This window comes from Marmota flaviventris, chromosome 6 (assembly GCF_047511675.1).
Source record: "Marmota flaviventris isolate mMarFla1 chromosome 6, mMarFla1.hap1, whole genome shotgun sequence".
NCBI lineage: Eukaryota > Metazoa > Chordata > Mammalia > Rodentia > Sciuridae > Marmota > Marmota flaviventris.
The window spans coordinates 118,809,783-118,832,962 of record NC_092503.1 but is presented as its reverse complement, the minus strand read 5'-3'; the positions used below and the strand labels follow the sequence as shown (position 1 = coordinate 118,832,962).

The window sequence follows — 23,180 nt, the reverse complement described above, 5'->3', positions numbered from 1 at the left end:
AGGCATGGTGGTGCACACCTATAATCCCAGCAAGTAGAGAGGCTGAGGCCAGAGCATCTCAAGTTCAGGTAAGCTTCAGCAATTCTGTGAAGATTCTCAGCAACTTAGCAAGACTGTGTCTCATTAAAAAAAGAAAAGAAAAAGAAAAAAATCACCCTTCTACCATTTATTTTCTTCAACAGGCTCTTTTTGGTTCTGAGTAATGCCCTAAGGGCAAGTGTCAGTTATGGGGAGCTCTTCCAAGGCAGTCAGGACTTACCAATGTTAACTGAGTCTTCCCAGTCTTCCAGCACTTCTGTGACAACCAGCACATAGACATACGTCCTGTGCTTCCTCTCCTGGTTCTGACAGACAAAAGAGAAGGGTAGAGGGAGAGTTTTTCCTTGGAGAGCGAGATCGCGGAAACACACTCTTATGCACACGTCCAGAGAACTTAGACATAAAGATTCCTTTCACTTTTTCCCATCCTACAATCATGGCCTATTTAAAACAAGTTATACCTGAGTTTTGGTCTATGTTAAGACTTTACACTCACTTTTCCCCCCCGCTTCCTTTAACTGCAACTTCAAAGGAATGTTGAGACCTCTCAAGAAAAAGGACCATGAGCCAGGCGTGGTACACCCCTGTAATCCCAGCTACTCGGGATGCTGAGCAAGTCTGAGGCCTGCCTCAGCAATTTAGCAAGACTTCGAGGTAGACCCTCAAAATAAAAAAGGAAGAGGGCTGGGGATGTGGCTCAGTGGTTAAGTGCCCCAGGTTCAATACCCAGTACAAAAAAACCCCCAAACAAACAAACAAAAACCATGTAAATGTAACTAAATACAACGCCAGAAAAGAGACTATGGATGGCAGGAACGCCAAAGAGGTCTCAGCTTTGGTGGCCCCATCAGATTGGCTGAGTATGGCAAGCCTCCCCTTTTCCTATGAACTCTGTTCCTCTCTATTCCCATGACATCTCAGGTCCTTCACCTTCTTTCACATACCACAGCCAATTTTCTTGTGTTTCCCTCCTGTATTACAGACACCTAACTCCTATTTTTCTTGTTTTCTCTACACTTATCTCTCCTCCCTCCCACCTTAGGAGAAGAGGAAGAAAGGTAGGTATGGGATAAATAATGCCTAAAATTATTTTAGCTTTTTGGATGAAGACATTAAAGGATTTAAAAAGAAAGAATGGTGCCTGGTTCCGTGGCGCACGCCTGTAATCCCAGCAGCTCAGGAAGCTGAGACAAGAGAATCACAAGTTCAAAGCCAGCCTCAGCAAAAGCAAGGTGCTAAGCAACTCAGTGAGACCCTGTCTCTAAAAGAAATACAAAATAGGGCTGGGGATGTGGCTCAGTGGTTGAGTGCCCTTGAGTTCAATCCCCAGTATCAAAAAAGAAAGAAAGAATGCTATTCTCTGCTGTGCTTTGTTTGAAAATTCAGGAAAGCATAGCTCTTTCCCAGATTAGGAATATGTGGTTATTAATATACCATTTGTACCAAAGAGGTCAAGAGACTTACCTCAAAAATTCCAACTAATCTTCCCAATGTCCCTTTTACTCCAGCCTGAAAAAGGAAAAAGAAAAATTAACACAGACATTTTTACGTTGCTGGTCTCACTGAGTCTTTTTGAGCAGTCTAATAAAAACCAAAAGGACACGCTGGCAGAGACTCCAGGGCTGAGTAGGCTACCCCAAGGTTTCCTACATGTTACATCTAGACTGGTCACACCAGGGTACATTCCGGAGAAGAGGAGTTCCTGTTCCTCTCATCTCTCCTGGTCTCTCTCCCCACTAAATACTGGCCAAACAAGTAAGATGATTAACCAAGTCAATGAAACTATATAAAAATACAGTGAGGTATTCGCTACTTATTCTTTTTGTAACACACATACATGGAATGCCTGAGCTAAGCCAGAGCAGTGTTGTGCCAGAGGTGCGCAGAGAACAGGCCGGGCACGACCCTCGAGAGCAAGACCCTTGCTCGGCTGGCTTGTTTGTGGCTCTCTATATACAATATGCCAGAAGATAATGCAGGAACCCCCAGGACCTCAGCAAAGCCCAAGCCAACAGACACATAAACATGGTAATCCTAGTGCAGGGTATTGGGCCAGACATGTACTGAGTGATGTGACCAAGAGTGAAAGGAAGAGGGACAACCTCAGAGATTATACCTTCCTAAAATATAATTTCCATCTTCCACCAGCCCTTTCAAATTTTAGATTTATGTCTTTCTTCCTCATTCACTCTCTCTCCCTCATCCCCATGCCTTTTTTTAAAATTTAGGATTTTTAAAAATACCTTTGTATTTATTCTTATGTGGTGCTGAGGATTGAATCCAGTGTCCCACATGTGCTAGGCGAGCACTCTACCGCTGAGCCCCAGCCCCAGCCCATCATCCCTATGCCTTTTAACTTCACTTTGATATAGGGTCTAGCCAAGTTGCTAAGGCTGGTCTTGAACTTGTGATTCTCCTATCTCCCTCCTAGGCTAGATTTGTTTCTTTCTGATGCACTGCATGTAGATTTTTTTTTGTTTTTGGGGTAATGGGGACTGAACCTAGTTCAGGACAATTTACCACTGAATTAGAACCCCAGTCCTGTGCTGGGGTTGTGGCTCAGTGGTAGAGCACTCGCCTAGCATATATGAAACACTGGGTTCAACCTTCAGCACCACAGAAAAGTAAAATACAGGTATTGTGTCTATCTACAGCTAAAAAAAAAAAAAAAAGAACCGAAGTCCTTTTTATTTTTTATTCTGAAACAGGATCTCATTAAGTTGCTGAGGCAGGCCTTGAACTTGCAATCCTCTTGTCTCAGCCTCAGCTGGGATTACAGGTGTATACCACTGTGCCTGGTGACAGGTGAATTTTTCACGAGTATTTTTGAGATAGATAAAAAAACATGTCCCCAGAACAGATGAATTTTTCAGTCTGTTCTAATTCACTAATTTTCTGTTCAACTGTTTTCATTCCAACCTATTTCCATCATGTATACTTTTGTTTCCATGAAGTTACACACATATACTCTCTCTCTTGAGGTGCTAGGAAATTGAACCTAGAGCATCCTAGGCAAGTGTTTATATCTTGCAGTATTGGGGATTGAGCCCAGAGGCACTCTAACACTGAGCTACATCCATAGTACTTTTAATTTTATTTAAAAATATTTTTTTAGTTGTAGATGAATACAATACCTTTATTTTATTTTTCTGTGGTGCTAAGGATCAAACCCAGTGCCCACATGTGCTAAGCAAGTGCTCTGCCACTGAGTCACAACCCCAGCCCAGCACTTTTTATTTTACTGAGATAAGGTGTCATTAAGTTACTGAGGTTGGCCTTGAACTTGTGATCCTCCTGCCTCAGGCTCTGAGTTGCTGGGATTGCAGGAGTGTGCCCCTGTGCTAGGTAAGTGTTTATTCTTTTAAAATGTAAGTTACTCCTTCATTTACTCGTTGAATGTCTTGAATATAAATCTAAGTCACAAGTCATGCTACAAAATCCTTCATCTCTGATTAATTCCTCCTGCACTAGCTGAGGCTGCTTTCCCCACACTCTCCAGGGCCAGATCATGGCACGGTCATCTAGGTGATATGGGGCACTGCAGGGAGAGTCAGGGGTCAGAGGTGGCATGGCTCTGTCCTTTGCTGGGCAGGGCACCTGTGTTCTCTCTCTGCCTAGGCCCAGGTCTTTCTGAACGTCTCAGCTCCTGGTGTCCTTTCATCCCACATCCCATTTCAGGAGGGGCACTTGGACTCTGCTTACTCCACCGTGTTCAACCACGTGCCACCCAAGGCCAGACAGGCTTTGTCTTTTCTTTGCTGTTCTGAAATTCTGTTTGTGATTCATAAGTGTTCACCTTCCTTTTGGATAAGACTATTGTCTTTTTGGCAATGTCTTTTTTTTTTTTAATATTTATTTTTTAGCTTTAGGTGGACATAATATCTTTATTTCATTTTTAGGTGGTGCTGAGGATCGAACCCAGTGCCTCACACATGCTAGGCCAGTGCGCTACTACTTGAGCCGTATCCCCAGCCCTGGCAATGTTTTTTTAGCTTTTATATTTATCTCTATTTTCTGGGAGCAGAAGGGACGAGAGGGAAAGGCGAAGAGCCTCTGGAAGCACCTGGGTAATGCTATAACTTGTTTTCCATTTCTACTGCCACTTTTTTTGGGTAATAAATTAAAAATTAAGGGCTGGGATGTGGCTCAAGCTGTAGCACGCTTGCCTGGAATGCGTGCGGCCCGGGTTCGATCCTCAGCACCACATACAAAGATGTTGTGTCTGCCGATAACTAAAAAAATAAATATTAAAATTCTTTCTCTCTCTCTCTCTCCCTCTCTCACTCTCTCTTAAAAAAAAAAAGATTAAAAAAAAATTAAAAATTAAGACAAAAATACTTTTTCTTTTTTTGGGGGGGTGGTACCGAAGAGTGAACCCAGGGGCGCTTCATTACCGAGTCTCACATCCCAGTCCTTTTGGAGACAGGGTTTCACTAAGTTGCGTGGTGTCTCGCTAAGTTGCTAAGGCTGGCCTTGATCTTGTGATCCTCCTGCCTCAGCCTCCTGAGCTGCTGGGATTACAACTGTGCACCACTGTGCCTGGCACAAAAATACCTTCTAAACACAATACTCAATAAGTTTGTACAGAATGAACAAAATTTTAAATACTCTAAAATTCTTAAGAGATATTTAATAACAAAACAATAAAAATGGATTGAAAGGCCTAAACTGGATGACTTACATTTTGACATTAATTTCTGCTAATTTTGTTCCTCTCTTGCCAACATGCCTGCTTTCTCACTATTTTATATCTGTTCCTTATATCCATGCACCCTGGTGGGTTTTAATCTACCTGAATAAAAACATCTATCTTTCTTTTACTTTAATTGCTTGTCTTACATTTTTAGAAATAATTGTTCTTCAAAGCCAGATAAAACTAGCTTTACCTCAGGAATTAGTCAGTGAGGCTGCCTGAAAGAGGCGGCACAGCTGGCAGGCACTGGACTAGAAAGCCCTTCTCATCACCTCTGGATTCAAGCCACCTGTGCTCCGGCCCCAGGTGTCCAGGGCCTGGGCAGAGAGCTGCTGCCACAGCAGGGGCGGGGGGAGGGGATAGGGGCCAGTGAGGAAAGATGGGTTTATAGAGGCCACCTTCCCCTCTCCCTTCTGGAAAGTGGAATATGTTCGCTGTAGCAGCTGCTGCCCACCTAATTTTTTTTTTTATGAAGAAGTAAAAAAATTAGAAAAGGAAACAACGTCCAAATTTTAAGGGCACAATCAAGTTATTATTATGACAATATATTCAAAACTTTTAATAGTAATTTATGCATTCAACACCAATGTCAGAAGCATTTGGGTGAAATATAAAAGCACCTTTCAGAAGTATGAAATAAGTATATTTTTGTAAAATCTACTGTAAATCAAATAATGTTGCCATCTGTATATGAAAATTTCAGTGGCATTTGTTTACCCTTTACTTTCAACTTGTAGAAACTAATAATAGGTTTTTTATAGGGTGGGGCTCTGAATTGAACCCAGGGCCTCGCACATGCCAGGCAAGTGCTCTACCACGAGGCTACACTCCTAGCCTTCCTTATGACAGTTTTCTTTGTCCTTTAGTCTTTCAGACTTTTAGACTCATACTTAAGGGATTTACTTAGCAGAAATCTATTTAAAGTGATCCTACCACTCAGTCTACAATAAAAAGCAGAGAAATATTCCTACATTTACCGGTTTTCATATTGGGGGATTTGGCAGTTTCCTAAAGGAGAGGTCCCCTTTAGGAAAGAAGATTTCAGGGTCCGGGTTGTGGTTCAGTGATAGAGCGCTTGTCTAGCATGTGTGAGGCACTGGGTTCGATCCCCAGCATCATACGGAAATGAATAAAATAAAGGCATTGTGTCCATCCAGAAATAAAATTTGTATTGTGTGTGTGTGAGTGTGTGTGTGTGCATGTGTATGAAAGAAGGTTTCAGAGTAGGAGTGTGGTTCAGAGGAAGGGCTTGTGTCTAGCATGCCTGAACCTCTGGGTCCCCTCCCAGCATGTGGGAGTCAGTGTAGCTATGGCGCTCATCAGGAGCAAGACCCCTTGTGTGCAGGGTCCTCCTAGACAGGGCTCACTTGAATCATTTTACTTTTTCACGATTCTGGACCCTGAGTCCAACTTTTATCTCCTGTTCTTTTTCAAAAGCTGCCATGTGCAACCTGAGAGTGGGTTATTTTTATCTCTCACATGATTCCTACATGCAGGTCAAGATAGGTGTCAGGGTCACGGCTGACAGATATTTGGCTCAGGCATTTGGGGATAAGATTTGATTTAGGGTATGTATAAGTTTGGTCCAGTTAGTCTGCTGGTATGGTCCTGTTTATCTGAAATCATATGAAAGCAGTTAAATTTCAATCTTTATGTTAAAACCCCATAATCCAGAGAAGGGATCTGTATTTAAAAGCTAACAGTGAAAATTCAAAATAATATATTCTATTCGTCATTATTTGATCAAATGGAGGAAGTGCTTTCCCAAACCTCAAACTATAGAGTATGGATTCTAGAATTTTAGATCTAGGTAACAAAAACAATCTCAGCAACTTTCTCCCAAGCTGCTGGGACTATAGGTGTGCGCCACTACACCCAGCCTTTGACAGAGTTTTATACCACCCCTAGGTTCAATCCTCAGTACCAAAAATAAACTCCTGTGTGTTTTTATACTTTTACTACTTAGCTATGTATCCACTATTAACACTATATGGTATATGATACATGTAGTTCTAGTTAATTCACTTTAACTGCTAAACAACTATGTTTTATGAAATTACCATGTTTATTAATCCATTTTTTTAGTTCTATCATTAATATGCTTTAAATAAACCTCTTATAGATCTCCTTATCATGTGTGAATTTCTATAAAACCTACATTAAAATTTGTATTTCTGAGACACAGGGATAAGAATTCCCAATTTTCCCAGATACTCAGTTGCTCTCTGCAGTATATCAACTACAAAACCAGCCACCATTCTCCACCTCTTCTCACATTTGTGTCCTTTGAAAGGTGATTTTGCAGCTCTTTGTATCAAGAGATAGAATCTACTTACTCACCCCTGATCTAGTCTAATCATGACTTGCTTTGGCCAACAAAATGAGAATGATGTACCAGTTCCAAGCCTGGGCCTCGAGAGGCTTTGCACTTTCCGTGATACCTGCACCGGAATTCTGCCACTGGCATGTGAATAGGCTTGAGATAGCCTCTTAAAGCGTGAAAGGCCACGGTGTCTCAGCTGAGCAGCCTACAGCCAGCCAGCCTCCAAACAGAGAGTACAGCCAGTACAGTCAGCAGAGTTGCTTACTTGACCCAGGGCTGGCTGCAGACATCTGAATAGTCCAGCTAACACCAGGAGCTGATCCATGGGCACCTAAGAATTAGTAAATACTTACATTATAAGCCACTGAATTTTGAAATGTTTTGTTATATAGCAAACTGAAACACTCATCAAAATACACATGTAGTGTATGAGCTGCCATCATTTTTTCTACTCCCTTCTGGTACTGGGATTGAACCCAGGCATACTACCACTGAGCCACATTTCCACACATTTCCAACCCTTTTAATTTTATTTTGAGATAGGGGCCTTGCTAAGTTGCTGCAGCTGGCCTTGAAGTTGTGATCCTCCTGCCTCAGCCTCCCAAGTTACTGGGGTTACAGGCATATGCCACCATTCCAATTATTACATTGCTTTTTAATTGAAATTGTGCACCTTAATGTTTAACAAACAGGGGCTGAGGTTGTAGCTCAGTGGTAGAGTGTTTGCCTGGCACGGGTGAGGCCCTGGGTTCAATTCTCAGCACCACATACAAATAAATAAATTAATTAAATAAAGGTCCATCAATAACTAAAAACATATTAAAAAAATGTTCAGCGAACATTCAGATGTTCCCTAATGGTAATTTTACAGTCATATCCTTTTCACACTCCACTACTCAGCTACATACCAAGCCCTGAGAGCTGGATTCCTTGATCTTCAGAAGTAATCTGTCCTGTCTTGATACACATTCTGTGGTAACTATTTTCTGTCACTCTGGTACTGGCACTTGTCTTTGGCCTTTTAAAAAAATGTTGTGGTATTGGGGATTGAACCCAGGGGTGTTTTACCAATGAGCTATATCCCCACTCCTTTTAATTTTGAGACACGGGTCTCAACTAAGTTGCCAAGGCTGGCCTTGACCTTGCAATCCTTCTGCCTCAACCTCTCAAGTTGCTGGGATTATAGGTCTGTGCCACCATATCCGGTTTAGCCTTATTTTTGATGTACTTGTTGAACGTATTTTATTAGACACAATTGATTTTACTTTTAGTTTTGTGAGTTTAGGATCTTATTTTAAAAACATCCCTATTCCACGGTATGAAGTTAGTCTTCCAATTTTTTTTATAATACTTTTGAGTTTTTTTTTTTTGGTGGGGGTACTAAGGATTGAACTCAGAGACACTCAACAATTGAGCTGCATTTCCAGCCCTATTTTGTATTTTATTTAGAAACAGGAACTTGTGATCCTTCTTCCTCAGCCTCCCAAGCTGCTGGGACTATAGGTGTACGCCACTACACCCAGCCTTTGAGAGAGTTTTATACTATGACTCAATTATATTTATTCTCCAGTAGCCAAGGACCTAGAGATTTCAGAATAGAGCCATAGGACATTATTCTTCTTTCCTAACCTAGTTGTTAATTTATGTACTAATAGCACACATTCTTTTTTTTTTTTTTTTTGGTGTTAGGGATTAAACCCAGGGGTGCTTTACCACTGAGCTACATCTTCAGAGCTTCCCACCCCTTTTTAAAAAATTTTGAGACAGGGTCTTAACTAAGTTGCTCAAGGCCTCGCTAAGCTGATGAGGCTAGCTTTCAACTTGTGATTCTCCTGCTTTAGCCTCTCAAGTTGCTGGGATTACAGGTGCGTACCACTGTGTCTGGCTTTCTTTTTGTATTAGTCCTCACAGGTTCATCTATTTTATTAAACAAATAATTCTGTTACTTTTGGCTTTGTTGATTCATTTCTATTTTTCCTACGATTTCTGTTCCTTTTCTCCCTGTTTCCATCCTTTTATCCTCTTTGGGCTTACTCCTGTTTTTTTCAGGCCTCTTGAATTGATTGCTTAATATACTTAATGTCTATTTTACTTTCTAATATAATATCTAAGGTACAAAGAACCAACTGAGCTGCATCCCAGAAGTTATGAAAGCAACTGTGTCTGAAAGCTTTTGTAGCTGTTCAGTTACATCTGCTAATTTCTATTATGAATTGTGCTTTCCCTCACGGATTATTTAGAGTATCTTTTTCTTTCCAAACATGTTTCTCTATTAGGTTGGCTTTCTCGTTGATTTCTAATTTTTATTGCACTGTATCAGAGTATATACAGCATATAATGTTGATGCTCTAGATTTTATTTCTTCCCAGTACTGGAGATTAAATCCAGGAGCATTCTAGCATGAGCTACACTCCAATCCCTTTTTTTACTTTTTTGAGACAGGATCTTGCTAAATTGCCCAGGCTGGCCTCGAACCTGACATCTTCCTGCCTAGTTTTCTAAGCAGCTGGAATTAGTTATGTAAGACAGCACTCAGGGGGATGCAATGGAATTTTTAGTACTTCATTACTTTACATAGGATTAGTTTTTATAACCCTTCCATTTGTGCTTAAAAACCTACTTATTCTTCTTCGTTTGGTACAATAGCTCTTGACACACCTAACTTCCTCAGTCTTGTAAATGATGTTATTCAACGACTGGTAGTCTTTTTTTTTTTTTTTTGGTACTGGGGATTAAACTCAGCAGCACTTAACCACTGAGCCACATACCCAGTCCTATTTTGTATTTTATTTAGAGACAGGGTCTCACTGAGTTGCTGATGCTGGCTTTGAACTTGAGATCCTGTGCCACTGCGCCCAGATTTCTTTTATGTCCCTCTAATTTCTTCAAATGTTTTTGACTTAAATTCTATTTTCTCTAATATTACAATTACTATCCAAGTTTTCTTTTGGTTACGACTTACCTGATATATCTGTTAATTAACTGTCAACAACTTACATTTACTGTGATTTAACCTGGACACAGTTTTTTAATACTGATCCATGTGAAGTCTCTTCAAGAGGAGAAACAATCTAGTTCTTAAATTTACTTCCAGACTACTTGCATTTGTAAATTTGATGAATTAAGAAGAAGCTGCTAAGTGGCACCTCAGCCAGATTGTCAGACACATCTAAATCCAGCGGCTTCTTGCAGTTTAATAATTGTGGACTTGCTAGAGGCAAGGGCTGTGTGTGGTATTTGCTGAAGCCACTGTGAGCTTTATTAGAGTCAATGGAAAGCAGGCTGTGGAGGTGTTTCCTAATGACTAAACATTCTTTCCTGGAATGTGGAGCTGGATGTGGAAAGCAAATACAACTGTTTTGGAAGACTCTTCTGAACTCAATTCGTTTAGCAGAAGGCAATTGGCTCTTATCCCAGTAATTCAACCTCTATTCAGGGTTCCAACAAAAACTAGTTCAAATACAGTAGTATATTCACTAACAGGATAGATTCTAATCTCTACACTTAGCCACTGAATTAACTACTCATCAATGGGTAGTATTCAATTATGTGTGATAACAGCTAATGTGCATAAAGGACATCATATTTTCTTTTATTCCAGTTTTTAAAATGGTTGAAAGGCAATTTAGGGATAGTTACTTGCACTAAAAATGTTCTAACAGCAAGGTACCTTTAAATTAGGCTCCCTTAGTAAGTTTAAGATATCAGTTATTTGACTAAAGAGTGATTCTTTTTTATTTTATTTATTTATTTATTTTTAATAAAAAAAAATCTTTTTTATGTTTTGGGTACTGGGGATTGAACTCCAGGGCAATTGACCATTGAGCCACTTCCCCAAGAGTGATTCTTTTTTAAAAGCCACAAGTGTTCAAGATAAATCCTACATAGAAATGACTGAATTTATAAAAACAAGACCTATTTGCAATCAGGGGATGAGTATCTTATGTCACTATAAGGTATGTCTCTAAGGTAGTGACATAAGATACTATAGTATCTTATGTCACTACCTTAGAGAAACAAAAATACTTCTATCATTACTTCAGAATCAAAAGAAAAGAGGATATGTAATTCTAAAACTTTAAAAAATATGATGGTAGACTGACAATGCATATTATCTCCTCTTTCCAGAACCCCACTAAAATAGAAGTAGGAGAGTAAGAAAGAAAGAAATTCTATCATATAAAATGTTCAATTAAAACCACAAAAGGCCCATAATCCCAGTTACTCAGGAGACCAAGACAGGAGGACTGCAGGCTTGGTGTCAGTGAGACTCTGTCTCAAAATAAAAATAATAATGGCTGGGATGCAGCTCCATGGCAGAGGGCCTGCCTAGACTACGAGAGGCCCTGGATTCTCCTATAACGAACCAACCAACAAACAGACAGACACAAAAGGCAGACAGAGAAGACAAAATAAAGAACAAAGAACATGGACGGTGACTAGAAAACAGCATCAAACATAGCAGATACTAATTCAGCTATATTAATAATTACCTAAGCAACCATGGATTAAATTCATCAATTAAAAGAGAATGTCAGGGGGCTGGGGTTGTGGCTCAGTGGTAGAGCTCTTGCCTAGCATGCGTGAGGCACTGGGCACTGGGTTCGATCCTCAGCACCACATAAAAATAAGTAAATAAAAAAATAAAGGTATGGTGTCCATCTACAACTAAAAATATTTTGGGAAAAAAAGAGAGAGAATGCCAGGGGCTGGGGTTGTGGCTCAGTGGTTGAGCACTTGCTTAACATGTGTGAGGCAATGGATTCAATTCTCACCACTGCATGTAAATAAATAAATAAAATAAAGGTCCACCAACAACTAAAAAAATACATATAACTTAAAAAAAAAAAAGACTGTCAGGGTGGATTAAAAAACAAGACCCACCTATATTCTGTTTATAAGAAACTCATTTTCATTTTTTTTTTTTAAAGAGAGAGAGAGAGAGAGAGAGAGAGAGAGAGAATTATTTATTTTTTAGTTTTCGGCGGACACAACATCTTTGTTTGTATGTGGTGCTGAGGATCGAACCCGGGCTGCACGCCTGCCAGGCGAGCGCGCTACCGCTTGAGCCACATCCCCAGCCCCAAGAAACTCAATTTAATTATAAAAATACATATACATCAAAAGGAAAGGGATGGAGAAATATATACCATGCTAATACTAGTCAAAAGAAAGCAAGAATAGCTATATTAATTCAGACACAGGAAACTCCAGGGCAAAGAAAGTTATGAGGAATAGAGAGAGGCATTATATAACAACAAAGGAGCCAATTCTCCAAAAAGACATAATAATGCCTTATGTGCATGCACCCGATGATAGACGATCAAAAGATAGACGGCGCCAGGCATGGTGGTGTGTGCCTGTAATCCTGGCAAGTTGGGGATTAAATTTAATCAAATTTAAAAGAACAGAAAGCACACAGTGAATGCTCTCAGACCACAATGGAATTAAAATTAAAAATAACAGTTGGAAAATCCAAAAACATTAGGAAATTAAGCAGTCTACTTCTAAATAACACAGCAAAGCAGAAATCAAGAAAAATTTTGAATTAAATGAAAATAAAAATACAACTTATCAAATCGTGAGAATCAGCAAAAGCAGTGCTTAGAGGGAAAGTTATAGTATTAAATACATATGTTAGAAAAGAAGAAAGATCTAAAACAAATAATCTAAGGGTCTAGTGGCACATGCCTATAATTTTAGTTACTTTGGAGGCTGAGGCAGGAGGATTGCAAGGGTTTATTTTATGTCTTTTCTTTTTTGGAACTGGGGATCGAACCCAGGGCTTCACATAAGTAAGGCAAGCACTTTACCACTGAGCTACATTCCAGCCTGGAGAATTGCAATGCAGGCCAGCTTGAGCTACTTAGTAAGACCCTGTCTCAAAATTAAAAAATAAAATAAAAAGGGCTGGGGATATTGCTCAATGGCCCAGTGCAATTGGATTCAACTCCCAGTACCACTCACCAAACAAAACTAAAAAACTTCTACTTTTGGAAACTAGGGGGGAAAAAAAAAAAGAGAGCAAAATAAACCCAAAGCAAGCAGAAGAAAAATAATGAAAGCTAGAGCAGTAATCAATGAAACTGAAACAAAATATCAACTAAGATAAGCTGTGGTTCTTTAGAGAATAGACATAATTGATAAGCTGCTAGCCATGCTAATTAAGGAAAAAGAAAAGACACAAATTGCTAGTATCAGAAATAAAAGATGGGATACCACTACAGATCCCATGGACAGCAAATGGAAAATAAAGAAATATTAAGAACAAGTCTGTGCTCACAAATTTGATAACCTAGATGAAACGACCAATTTCATGAAAGACACAATCTGCCAAAACTCATACCAGAAGAAATATAATCTGAAAAAGTCTGTATCTATTACAGAAATTGAGTTTATAATTAATAATCTTTCCAAACAGAAGGTGCCAGATGGGTTCACTGATAAATTCTACTGAAAATTTAAGGAAGAACTTACATCAAGTCTCTACAATTGCCTCTAGAATACAGAAGCAGAAGTAATACTCTCTGGTCACTCAATGAGGCCAGCATTATACTAATACCAAAACGAGACAAAGACTTCACAAGAAAACTAACGACCAATATTATTTTGCAAATCAAATCCAACAATGTATAAGGAAAATCACAGCTATGGCTGAGTGGGATTCATCCCAGGTACGCAAGGCTGGTTCAACATTCAAAAGTGAAATAAAACAATCCATCATATCAAGAGGCTAAATATGAAAATTCACATATCAATAGATGCAGAAAATGATTAAATTAATTAATTTAATTAATTTTAAATAATTTTAATTAATTAGTAACCATTTTAATCATTAATTAAAATTAATTAATCCATGATTTAAAACCCTCAGCAAACTAGAAGAAAGACAATCTACAAAACAAAACCAAAAAAATCCCTATGCTAATATCATACTTAATGGAGAGAAATTAGGTTTCTCACTAGGAATAGGGACAAGGCAAGGATGTTCTCTCTCACCACTCCTTTCCAAAGTCTCACCACTGCTTTTCAACTTCACACTGCAAGTCTTAGGTAATGCAATAAGACAGAAAAAAGAAATAAAGGGTATACATATGGAAAAGGAAGAAATGAAACTATTTTTGTTTAAAGGTGACATAATTGTCATGTTAATAAAACAGAAGTCAACTGTTTTCTTTTATTCCAGAAATGAACAAGTGGAACTTGAAATTAAAAGCAGTATCACTTAATATTAACACCCCAAAAGAAATAAGTACATTTAATCTGACAAAAAATTATGAACCAGATATCTGTATGAAGAAAATGCTGATGAAAGGTATCCAAGAAAAACTGAATAAATGGCAATACTCCATGTGAATGGAAAGAAGACACAACATCAGAAGACGCCAGTTCATCCCAAATTGATCTGTAAATTCAATGCAATCCCAGTTTAATCCCATCAAGTTGTTTTATAAATACTGACAAGTTGATTCTCAAGTTTATAGGGAGGTAAACACTTAGGTAACTCAATGAAGAAGAATAAAGTCAAAGACTGATGTTACCTGACTTCAAGACTTACTGTAAAGCTACAGTAAGCAAGACAGTGTGGTCTGTTCAAAGACACAAGAAATAATGGAACAGAAAGCCCAGAAACAGACCCAAATACACAGACAGAGTCAACTGATCTTTGACAAAGGAGCAAGAGCAATATAAGGGACCAAAAAAAAAAAGTCCTTTTGACAAGTGAAGTTGGAACCATGGCATCCACGTTAAAAAAAAAAAAAAAATCTACATACACACATCTTCAAACCTTCAAAAAAATTAAAACCAAATGGATAACAGGCCTAAATGTAAAACGTGAAGCTATAAAATTCCAAGAAGGTCGGATAACACAGGAGAAAATCTAGGTGACCTTGGGTTTGGTGATGGCCTTTTATTTTTATTTTATTTTTTAATTTATTCTATTTAGTTGTGGATGGACACAATACTTTTCTTTTGTTTTTATTTTTATGTGGTGCTGGGGATCAAACCCAGTGCCTCACACATGCTAGGCAAGTGCTCTACCCCTGAGCCACAATCCCAGCCCCTGGTGACAGTCTTTTAGATATGACACTAAAGGTGTGATTTTTTTTTTAATGTTTATTTTTTTGGAAGTATTTGGAAACAATACCTTTATTTTATTTTATTATTTTTTATGTGGTGCTGAGGATCGAACCCAGGGCTTCGCATGTGCTAGACGAGCGCTCTACCACTGAGCCCCAGCCCCAGCTCAAAGGTGTGATTTTTTTTTTTAAAGAAGGAACAGCATAGTTCAGTGTAGCAGCAGAGTGCTTGCTTAGCATCATGCAAGGGCCCTGGATTCAATCTATAATATGGCAAAAAAAAAAAAAAAAAAAAGAAAGAGAGAGAGAGAGAGCATTATTAAAATAAAAAATTTTGGGCTAAGCTCTCAGTGTTTCCTGCACTTCATGAGGTGAGCAATTTTCCTCTGCCACCCCTTCCACCATGACGCTCTGCTTCACCTCAGGTCCTGAGTGTGGAGTTGGCTGACCATGGACTGTGACCTCTGAAACCATTAATCGCACTGTCAGAGGAAGACCCAAAATGTCATCGACTAGAGAAGACTAGGAAAATAGGATGACTAAATACAACGTGACACCCTGGATACATCAAAAAAAAAAAAAAAAAATAGTGGAAAAACATGCGAAATCTGAATGAAATTATAATTTAGTTAATAGTAATGTACCAATACAAAATTTCATAGTTTTGTTTCATGTACCATGGTCATGTAAAATGTTAACATTAGGAAATTCTAATATCTCTGCAACTTTCCTATAAATCTGAAATTATTGAAAAATAAAAATTTTTAAGAAAAAAATGTTGCTTTGTGAAAGACACTGTCAAGAGAATGAAAAGACACAAACTGAGAGAAACTATCTGCAAAACAGATATTTGATACAAAATTATTATCTAAAATGTACAAAGAAAACAGGCATGTTAGCACAGCCTATAATCCCAGCAACTCAGGGGACTGAGACAGGAAAATCCCAAGTTTCACCAACTTTGCAAGACTGTGTCTCAAAAATAAAACAGAAAACTGGGCATGGTGGCCCACTACTATAGTCCTACCAACTTTGGAGGCTGAGGCAGGAGGATCACAATTTTGAGGCCAGCCTAAGCAACTTTGGGAGATCTTGATTCACAATAAAATAAAAAGGACTGGGGATATAGCTCAGTGGTAGAGTGCCCCTGGGCTCAATCCCTAGTACTGTGCTCAGGGGAATACTGCACAAAGAACTGAGGTTGTAAAAGAGAATAAAATCATGGCATTTACAGGTAAATGGATGGAGTTAGAGAAGATAATACTAAGTGAAGTTAGCCAATCCCCCCCCAAAAAAAAACAAATGCTGAATGTTTTCTTTGATATAAGGAAGCCGATTCACAGTGGGATAGGGAGCGGGAGCATGGGAGGAATAGACGAACTCTAGATAGGGCAAAGGGGTTGGAGGGGAAGGGATGGGACACGGGGTTATTAATGATGGTGGAATGTGATGGTCACTACTATCCAAAGTACATGTATGAAGACACGAATTGGTGTAAATATACTTTGTATACAACCAGAGAAAAGAAAAATTGTGCTTTCTCTCTATAATAAGTATAGTAATGCATTCTGCTGATATATATAAATAAAAAAAATTACATAAAAAAGTAACTCATAATTCTTTACTTCTAATCCCTGGTAACCTCTATTCTATTTTTGGCTTCTATGAAACCATATATTCTAGGAACTTATTAAATGGAATAATATTTTTTAAAAAATAGTGTTGGAGCACTCACCTAGCACATGCGGGGGCCCTGGGTTTGATCCTCAGCACCACATAAAAATAAATAAAATGAGGGTATTATGTCCAACTACAACTAAAAAACAAATATTAAAAAAAAAAAAAAACCCACAGTAACTAAACAACCTGATTAAAAGAGATGGCACATGCTTGTAATCCCAGTGGCTCAGGAGGCTGAGACAGAAGGATCTCGAGTTCAAAGCTATCCTCAGCAATTTAGCAAGGCCTGAGCCTGAGCCCACTGAGCCTGAGCAACTCAGCAAGACCCTGTCCCTAAATAAAATAGAAAAAGTAGTGGGAGGGCACTGGGGATATGGCTCAGTGGGTTAAGCGCCCCTGGGTTCAATCCCCAGTACCAAAAAAAAAAAAAAAAAGGCAAAAGACCTAAAGACACCTCACTAAAGAAGATACACAGATGGGAAATGCGTATAGGATGAACCACTCTGTGCCACACTACAATGTAAATTACACAGAGATTTCACTACAAACCCACTAAGAGGGCCAAAATTCAGAACACTGCTGGGGAAGATGTGGAGCAACAAGAACTCTCATTTACTGCTGGTGGAAATGCAAAACAGTATAGCTACTCTGGAAGATGGTTCCTTTCCTCTCCTTTCCTTCCCCTTCACCCTGCCTCTTGACACAGTCTCTAAGTTGCCCAGGCTCATGATCCTCCAGCCTCAGCCTTCTAAGTAGCCAGGAATATGGGCACATACCACTGTACCTGGCTCTAGAAGAATTTTTTTTTTTTTTTCAAAATTACAATCTAGCAATCATTCCTTGGTATTTACCCAAAGGGGCTGAAAATATGTCCACAAAAAAACCTGCACACAGATGTTTATAGCACCTTTATTCATAATGACCCAAACTTGTAAGAACCAAGATGCCCTTTAATACATAAATGAATTGTGCTACAACCGGATAATGGAACATTATTCAATGCTCAAAGAAATGATCTATTAAGCCATGAAAAGACATGGAGGAGACTAAAGTGCACACTGCCAAGTGAAAGTTATCTATCTGAAAAGGCTACATACTGGATGATTCCAACTATGTGACATTCTGGAAAGGGAGAAACTATGGAGACAGTAAAAAGTTCAGTGGTTGCCAGAAGTTTATGGGGGGGGGGGGGTAGAGAGAGAAATGAACAGGCAGAGCACAAAGAATTTTTAGCACAGTGAAAATGTTTCAAATGACAATGGTGGCTACACATTATTATATCTTGACCAAGGATGTCAGCTATGGACTTTGGGTGATAATGTGTCAAAGCTGGTCCACTGACTGCAGCAACTGTACCATGGTGGGGAGGGATGTTGACAATGGGGGAGGCTATGCATGAGTATGGTTAGTGGGTTTATGAGAATTTTCTATACTTTCCACTTGGTTTTTCTGTGAACCTAAAAATGCTTAAAAACTAATGTTAAACAAAACTAAACTACTTTTAAAATAGAATGATTAAACAAACTATGGCATATTCATGATATCCTTCAAAACAATCACATGTATACCAAATAATATGAGTAGATGGTCACAATATAAGCAGTTAATCAAATGCGCAAGTTCCAGGACTAAAAAAAGACTTATTGGTCTGTATGAAATTACCAAAATGTTAAGTTTTTTTTTTTTTTTTTTTGAGATGGTATTTCACTATGTTGCCCAGGCTGGCCAACTTTTGGTGTCAAATGATGCTCCTGTCTTGGCCTCCCAAGCCTCTGGGATGACAGGTGTGCACCACCAAGCCTGGCTCTGAAACATTTAATAACACATATATTCAATTCACTGAACAGAAAGTTTATTTGAAAGTGGCAATAAACTGCAACTACCTTTCTTACTCTCATTCAGCATTGTTCATTTTATCATGTTAGCTATTCTAATAGGTGTATAGTAGCATCTCACTTGTGGATAAAATTAAAGGTGACTTTTTAAAATTAAAAATTACTTATTAGATACTGTACCAGAGTATTTTTACAAATATGTACTCAAGAGGAAAAAAATGGAGGCTTAAATGTTGTAAAGGTTTGCTTGACTAAAACTAAGATTTAAACAGATAATCTCTTGATGCTCTTTGTAACAATGTGATTCTATGACCTCATAAAAATAGATTCCACTAAACATCACAGTCCCCAAATAGGCAGGCAGGCACCTTCCCTGCTCCTCGCAAGCTTCTCAAGCCTAAGGATCTTCTCAGCGATGTCCTCATTCAGCTCTGTACCCAGAGCGTTGCTGGTCACACAGCCATAAATAGTTGATTGCCATCTTTCAGCTCTTATAAATCTTAGTTAAAGCATGCCACGGAGGAGCTCTGGCTGTCTTGGTTAAAAATGATATGGTTCCACTCTTTAACTGCCTTCCTCTCCATTTTAAAAACCCACTTCAAAAGCTTAGCCCTCTGGAGAGTGGTTTTTTGGCTTACTTTGAAACCAAACCATATTTGTTTGAGGGCCTGATGTGGAGCCCTACCAAGTTTCTCACCTGACAGAAGCCGCAGTGCAGACGGTGTACCAGACTGCCCCTTATGGTCCCTCAGCCACGAAATGTAGTGAAAGGAACAAAAATGGAGTGAAATGTTGGTCCTGGTGGTGCACACTTGGAATCCCAGAAACTCAGGAGACTGAGGCAAGGGGACGGCAAGTTCAAGACCAGTTTGGTCAACTTTGGGAGACCCTGCTTCAAAATAAAAAAATAAAAAGGACTGAGGATGTAGCTGAGTGGTATAGAGCCGTGGGTTCAATTCCCAGTTTCATCAAAAAGGGAGGGGGACAGCAAATGCAATGACCGCTTTAGTAGTATTCAAGAAACCTCCTAGAACTCCCACCTGATCTGAAGTCACATAGAAGAACTCTGAATGATCAAGAATGGCAGGGGATGGACTCTGAGTAAAGGTATTTAATATGGCACAGATAAAAATGCTTGGGCCTACCACTTACAATGGGAGCAGTCTGTTGTTGGAAACTGAATTTCCCATCCTCCACACCACAGCGTTTCTTTACCTATAAAGGAACTAATTATAAAACTATTAGGAAAAACCAGCAGGATGGAGTCTCTCTCCTCCAGGCTAAACACCTTAGACAGTATGTTAGACAAAGGAAATGGCAATTACAAAGGCCCTGAGTGAGAAAGGCCTGGTGTTGGAGGAACAGCAAGGAGGTTCAGGGCTGGCTGGAGCTCATTAAGAAAGATGGAGTGAGAGATGAGGAGGCAGACCACTGGCCAACCTAAGAGCTGCAGGTCAGAAAGCCCGCGAATGACATGACCTGTCATGTCAAGTTGGGGGGAGCCCAGTTGGGCATGGATGATTCACCCACCCTTCTGTTTACCTACCCACCCACGAACTCAACCACTCACCTGCTCTTCTTTTTGCAGTACTGAAGATTGAACACAAGGATGCTTTACCACTGAGCTACAATCCCCAGTCCTGTATTTTTTATTTTGAGGCAGGATCTTGCTAAATTGCCAAGGCTGACCTTAAGCCTGCAGTCCTCCTGACTCAGTCTCTCAAGTTGCTGGGTCCACTGCAGCAACCTGGTTCTTTTAAGAGAATCATTTTGGCTGCTGGATCAAAAATAGAAGAGGCGAAAGTTGTGGAGGGAACAGAGGAACTGAGGTAAGAGGCAATGGTGATTTGGACCTCGGTGGTAGAGACGTGTATTTGAAGGTAGAGCCAACTGAGGGACTAAGTATTAGGTAAGAGAAAAGACAGAAAACAAGGATGATTTTAGTTTTTCAGGTGAACCAACCAAAAGGATGGAATTGCCATTCACTAAGATGGAGAAGACTGCTGGAGGAGCAGGTCTGGGAAGGTCGTGGACTTCAGGTTTACATATACTGAGTTTCAGATGCCTGCTGGAGTTCCAAATGGAAATACCAAGCAGGCAAGTTGAGGAAAGCCGCGTTGGGAATGGATGATTCACCCACCCATCTGTTTACCTACCCACCCACGAACTCAACCACTCACCTGCTGTATTTGCTTTTCTTTCAAGGTTACTGGGGGCTAAACCTTGAGCCTTGCACTAGCTAGCCGAGTGCTCTACTGCTGAGCGACATCCCCAGCCCTCACCTACTATATTTAAAGCTCTGAAATCACCAAGAAATAAAGAGGAGGCAGACAAGAAGAAAAAAAAGGCAAAGGACTGAATTTTGGGGTATTCAACATTTAGAGGTGAAGAAATGAAGAGGAATCAGCAAACTTAAATAGATGTACAAGAAAAAATTATTCGCGAGTCTCCCGGCTCCCAAAGGTCTTCTGCGCTCCGTCTGTGATGCTTCTGGCTGGGATCTGAGGGCTTATGGAGCATGGCTTCACCTTGCATGAATTCATGTCTCACAGAAAGCATGAAATAAAAATGCTCATTTGTGTTTTAAGTTTTGGTAGGTAGTAATAGGTAATAGTTTCTAAGTTCGTAAGTATCAGCATCACCAACAAAAGGGGTCCCAAATACAACAACATTCTTTAATTCACAGGCTGATTAGCATTTTTGATGATTCTTCAGGGAGTACTTCTGGACAAAATATCTTTTACCCCTTTAAAAATTAACCTAGACATTAACAGTCTCACAGATTGAATGTGAACTATCCCTTCTCCAACTAACCTAATCGTCAATAAGCATTCTAACTAGGACAAAAAAAAAAAAAAATTCTAAGAATTGGAAGATAAAGTTTTGAAGTTGAAAATAAGCTTGCTTCAAAAGCAAAAACAAAATCCTAACTAAAGTTCTTTGGTTTCATTTCTTTAGATCCAAGAAGACGACAATGTGGGAAAGAATTTCAGCAATTCTAATTTTAACTGTTCTGAGCTCAAAAATATCTCTTTAGAATTCTTGCGGGGAGGGTTATACCATTAAGTACTTTAAATATGAATTTTCACAACTGGATGATGGCTCATATGTCTGCCCTGACTCTAGAAAACACAACAGGATTATAAAAAACTGGTTGTTTTTTTAAGACAAAGCAAAAGTTCCTTAGGTCTTCCTTTGAGTCCACCTCCTTCCCCAAAGGCAATCACTATGATCAGTTTAATAATTTCTCTTTCCAATTCTATAAATATATTTACATATATATGAACACACACATGTATAGGCATTAGTATATTTCAGTTTATACAAATGGGACCACATTTGCCATCTTATTTAACTTCATGTCTTAGAGGATGCTGTGTTAGGATATACAGATTTCCTATCATCTAGTTTATTTTTAAACTAGGTGAAAATATATAATATAAATGTCCATCTCTTATTGATGGACATGTAGATGGTTTCTAATTTTTTGCTTTTACAAACCAAGTTTTGATGAGCCTCTTTACATGCTTCTTTTTTTCTTTTAATTAATTTTTTTTTATTTGGGGATAGATTTAGGTAGAAAAATCGTGATGACTGTACATGCTTCTTTGTGTCCATGAACAAACATTTCTTGGCAGATGCTTAGTGAAAATGCTGGGGTGAGATATAACCAAGAGGCACAGAAAGTTACAAGATTTGGTCAATGTGTCCTTGACTGTGGTAGGAAGAGAGGGCTCCTCTGGGAGAAAAGGAATGGTAGGAAATGACAGCAAAGAGAAGTGCTAGAAAACCCTGTTTCCTCTTATATTTTTATGAAGCTCTCAATTCGTCCCAATATCTGATATTTGAGATTCTCCTTCAGAAGCCTGCAGTTGAGAAGGAACCCTATAGCAGGCTGGGAAAACACAGAATACATCAAAATGTTACAAGGTGGGGTAATAGCTCAGAGGTAGAGTATGTTTGAGGCCCTGTGTGAAATTCCTAGTTTAAAAACAAAACAAAACAAAAAATCCTAGTGGCAAGAAAAAATTAAATTTTCTTCTTTTTATTTTTCTCTTTTTAAAATGTCCATACTAAATACAAATATTGTAACCAAAAAGAAAAAAAAAAAGCAAAATTTAAAGCCTACACTACAATGGGATGGTGAATAAAGCACTTTATACATCAGCCCATAAAGTCATGAAAGTTCCATTAAACGTAGTGACCAAGTTGAAAAGCCAAAGAGGGGGCAGGAGGGAACCATGAATCATGTTGCACGTGTGGCAAGCCATGACATGGAGAGCAGGTGGAATGACCACTTCACGGGGCCCAAGACACAAAGACATTCTTAAGGTTGTTAATATATGATGCCTCCTTCAAACTCACTGACAGAATTTATTTATAAATCTTGGCTAATTTGACAGAAACAAGACACCAGCTTGTTTTACTTTGCATTTACCTGATGATCAGTGAGATGGAATATGTCTTTTTTCAGTTATTATTTCCTCTTCGCTGAGTGGCGAATCCCATGGGAGAACCACCACTCCAGC

At 39.1% G+C, this 23,180-nt stretch overlaps 1 protein-coding gene and 1 long non-coding RNA gene across 2 annotated transcripts in view; one reads left to right on the top strand and one right to left on the bottom strand.

The window, feature by feature from the left end:
• Positions 1-21,238, top strand: LOC139706043 (uncharacterized). The gene is made up of 4 exons (XR_011707757.1): positions 1-68; positions 20,240-20,480; positions 20,596-20,748; positions 20,857-21,238. It is a non-coding gene; the product is annotated as an uncharacterized lncRNA (long non-coding RNA).
• Nudt3 (nudix hydrolase 3) overlaps positions 1-23,180 on the bottom strand; it is a 104,269-nt gene that overhangs the window by 4,016 nt on the left and 77,073 nt on the right. The window contains exons 3-4 of the mRNA XM_027943580.2: positions 1,504-1,548; positions 260-344 (exon numbers count right to left, since the gene is read on the bottom strand). Coding sequence (XP_027799381.1) covers positions 260-344; positions 1,504-1,548 — 130 coding nt within the window. The remainder of the gene's footprint in view (positions 1-259; positions 345-1,503; positions 1,549-23,180) is intronic.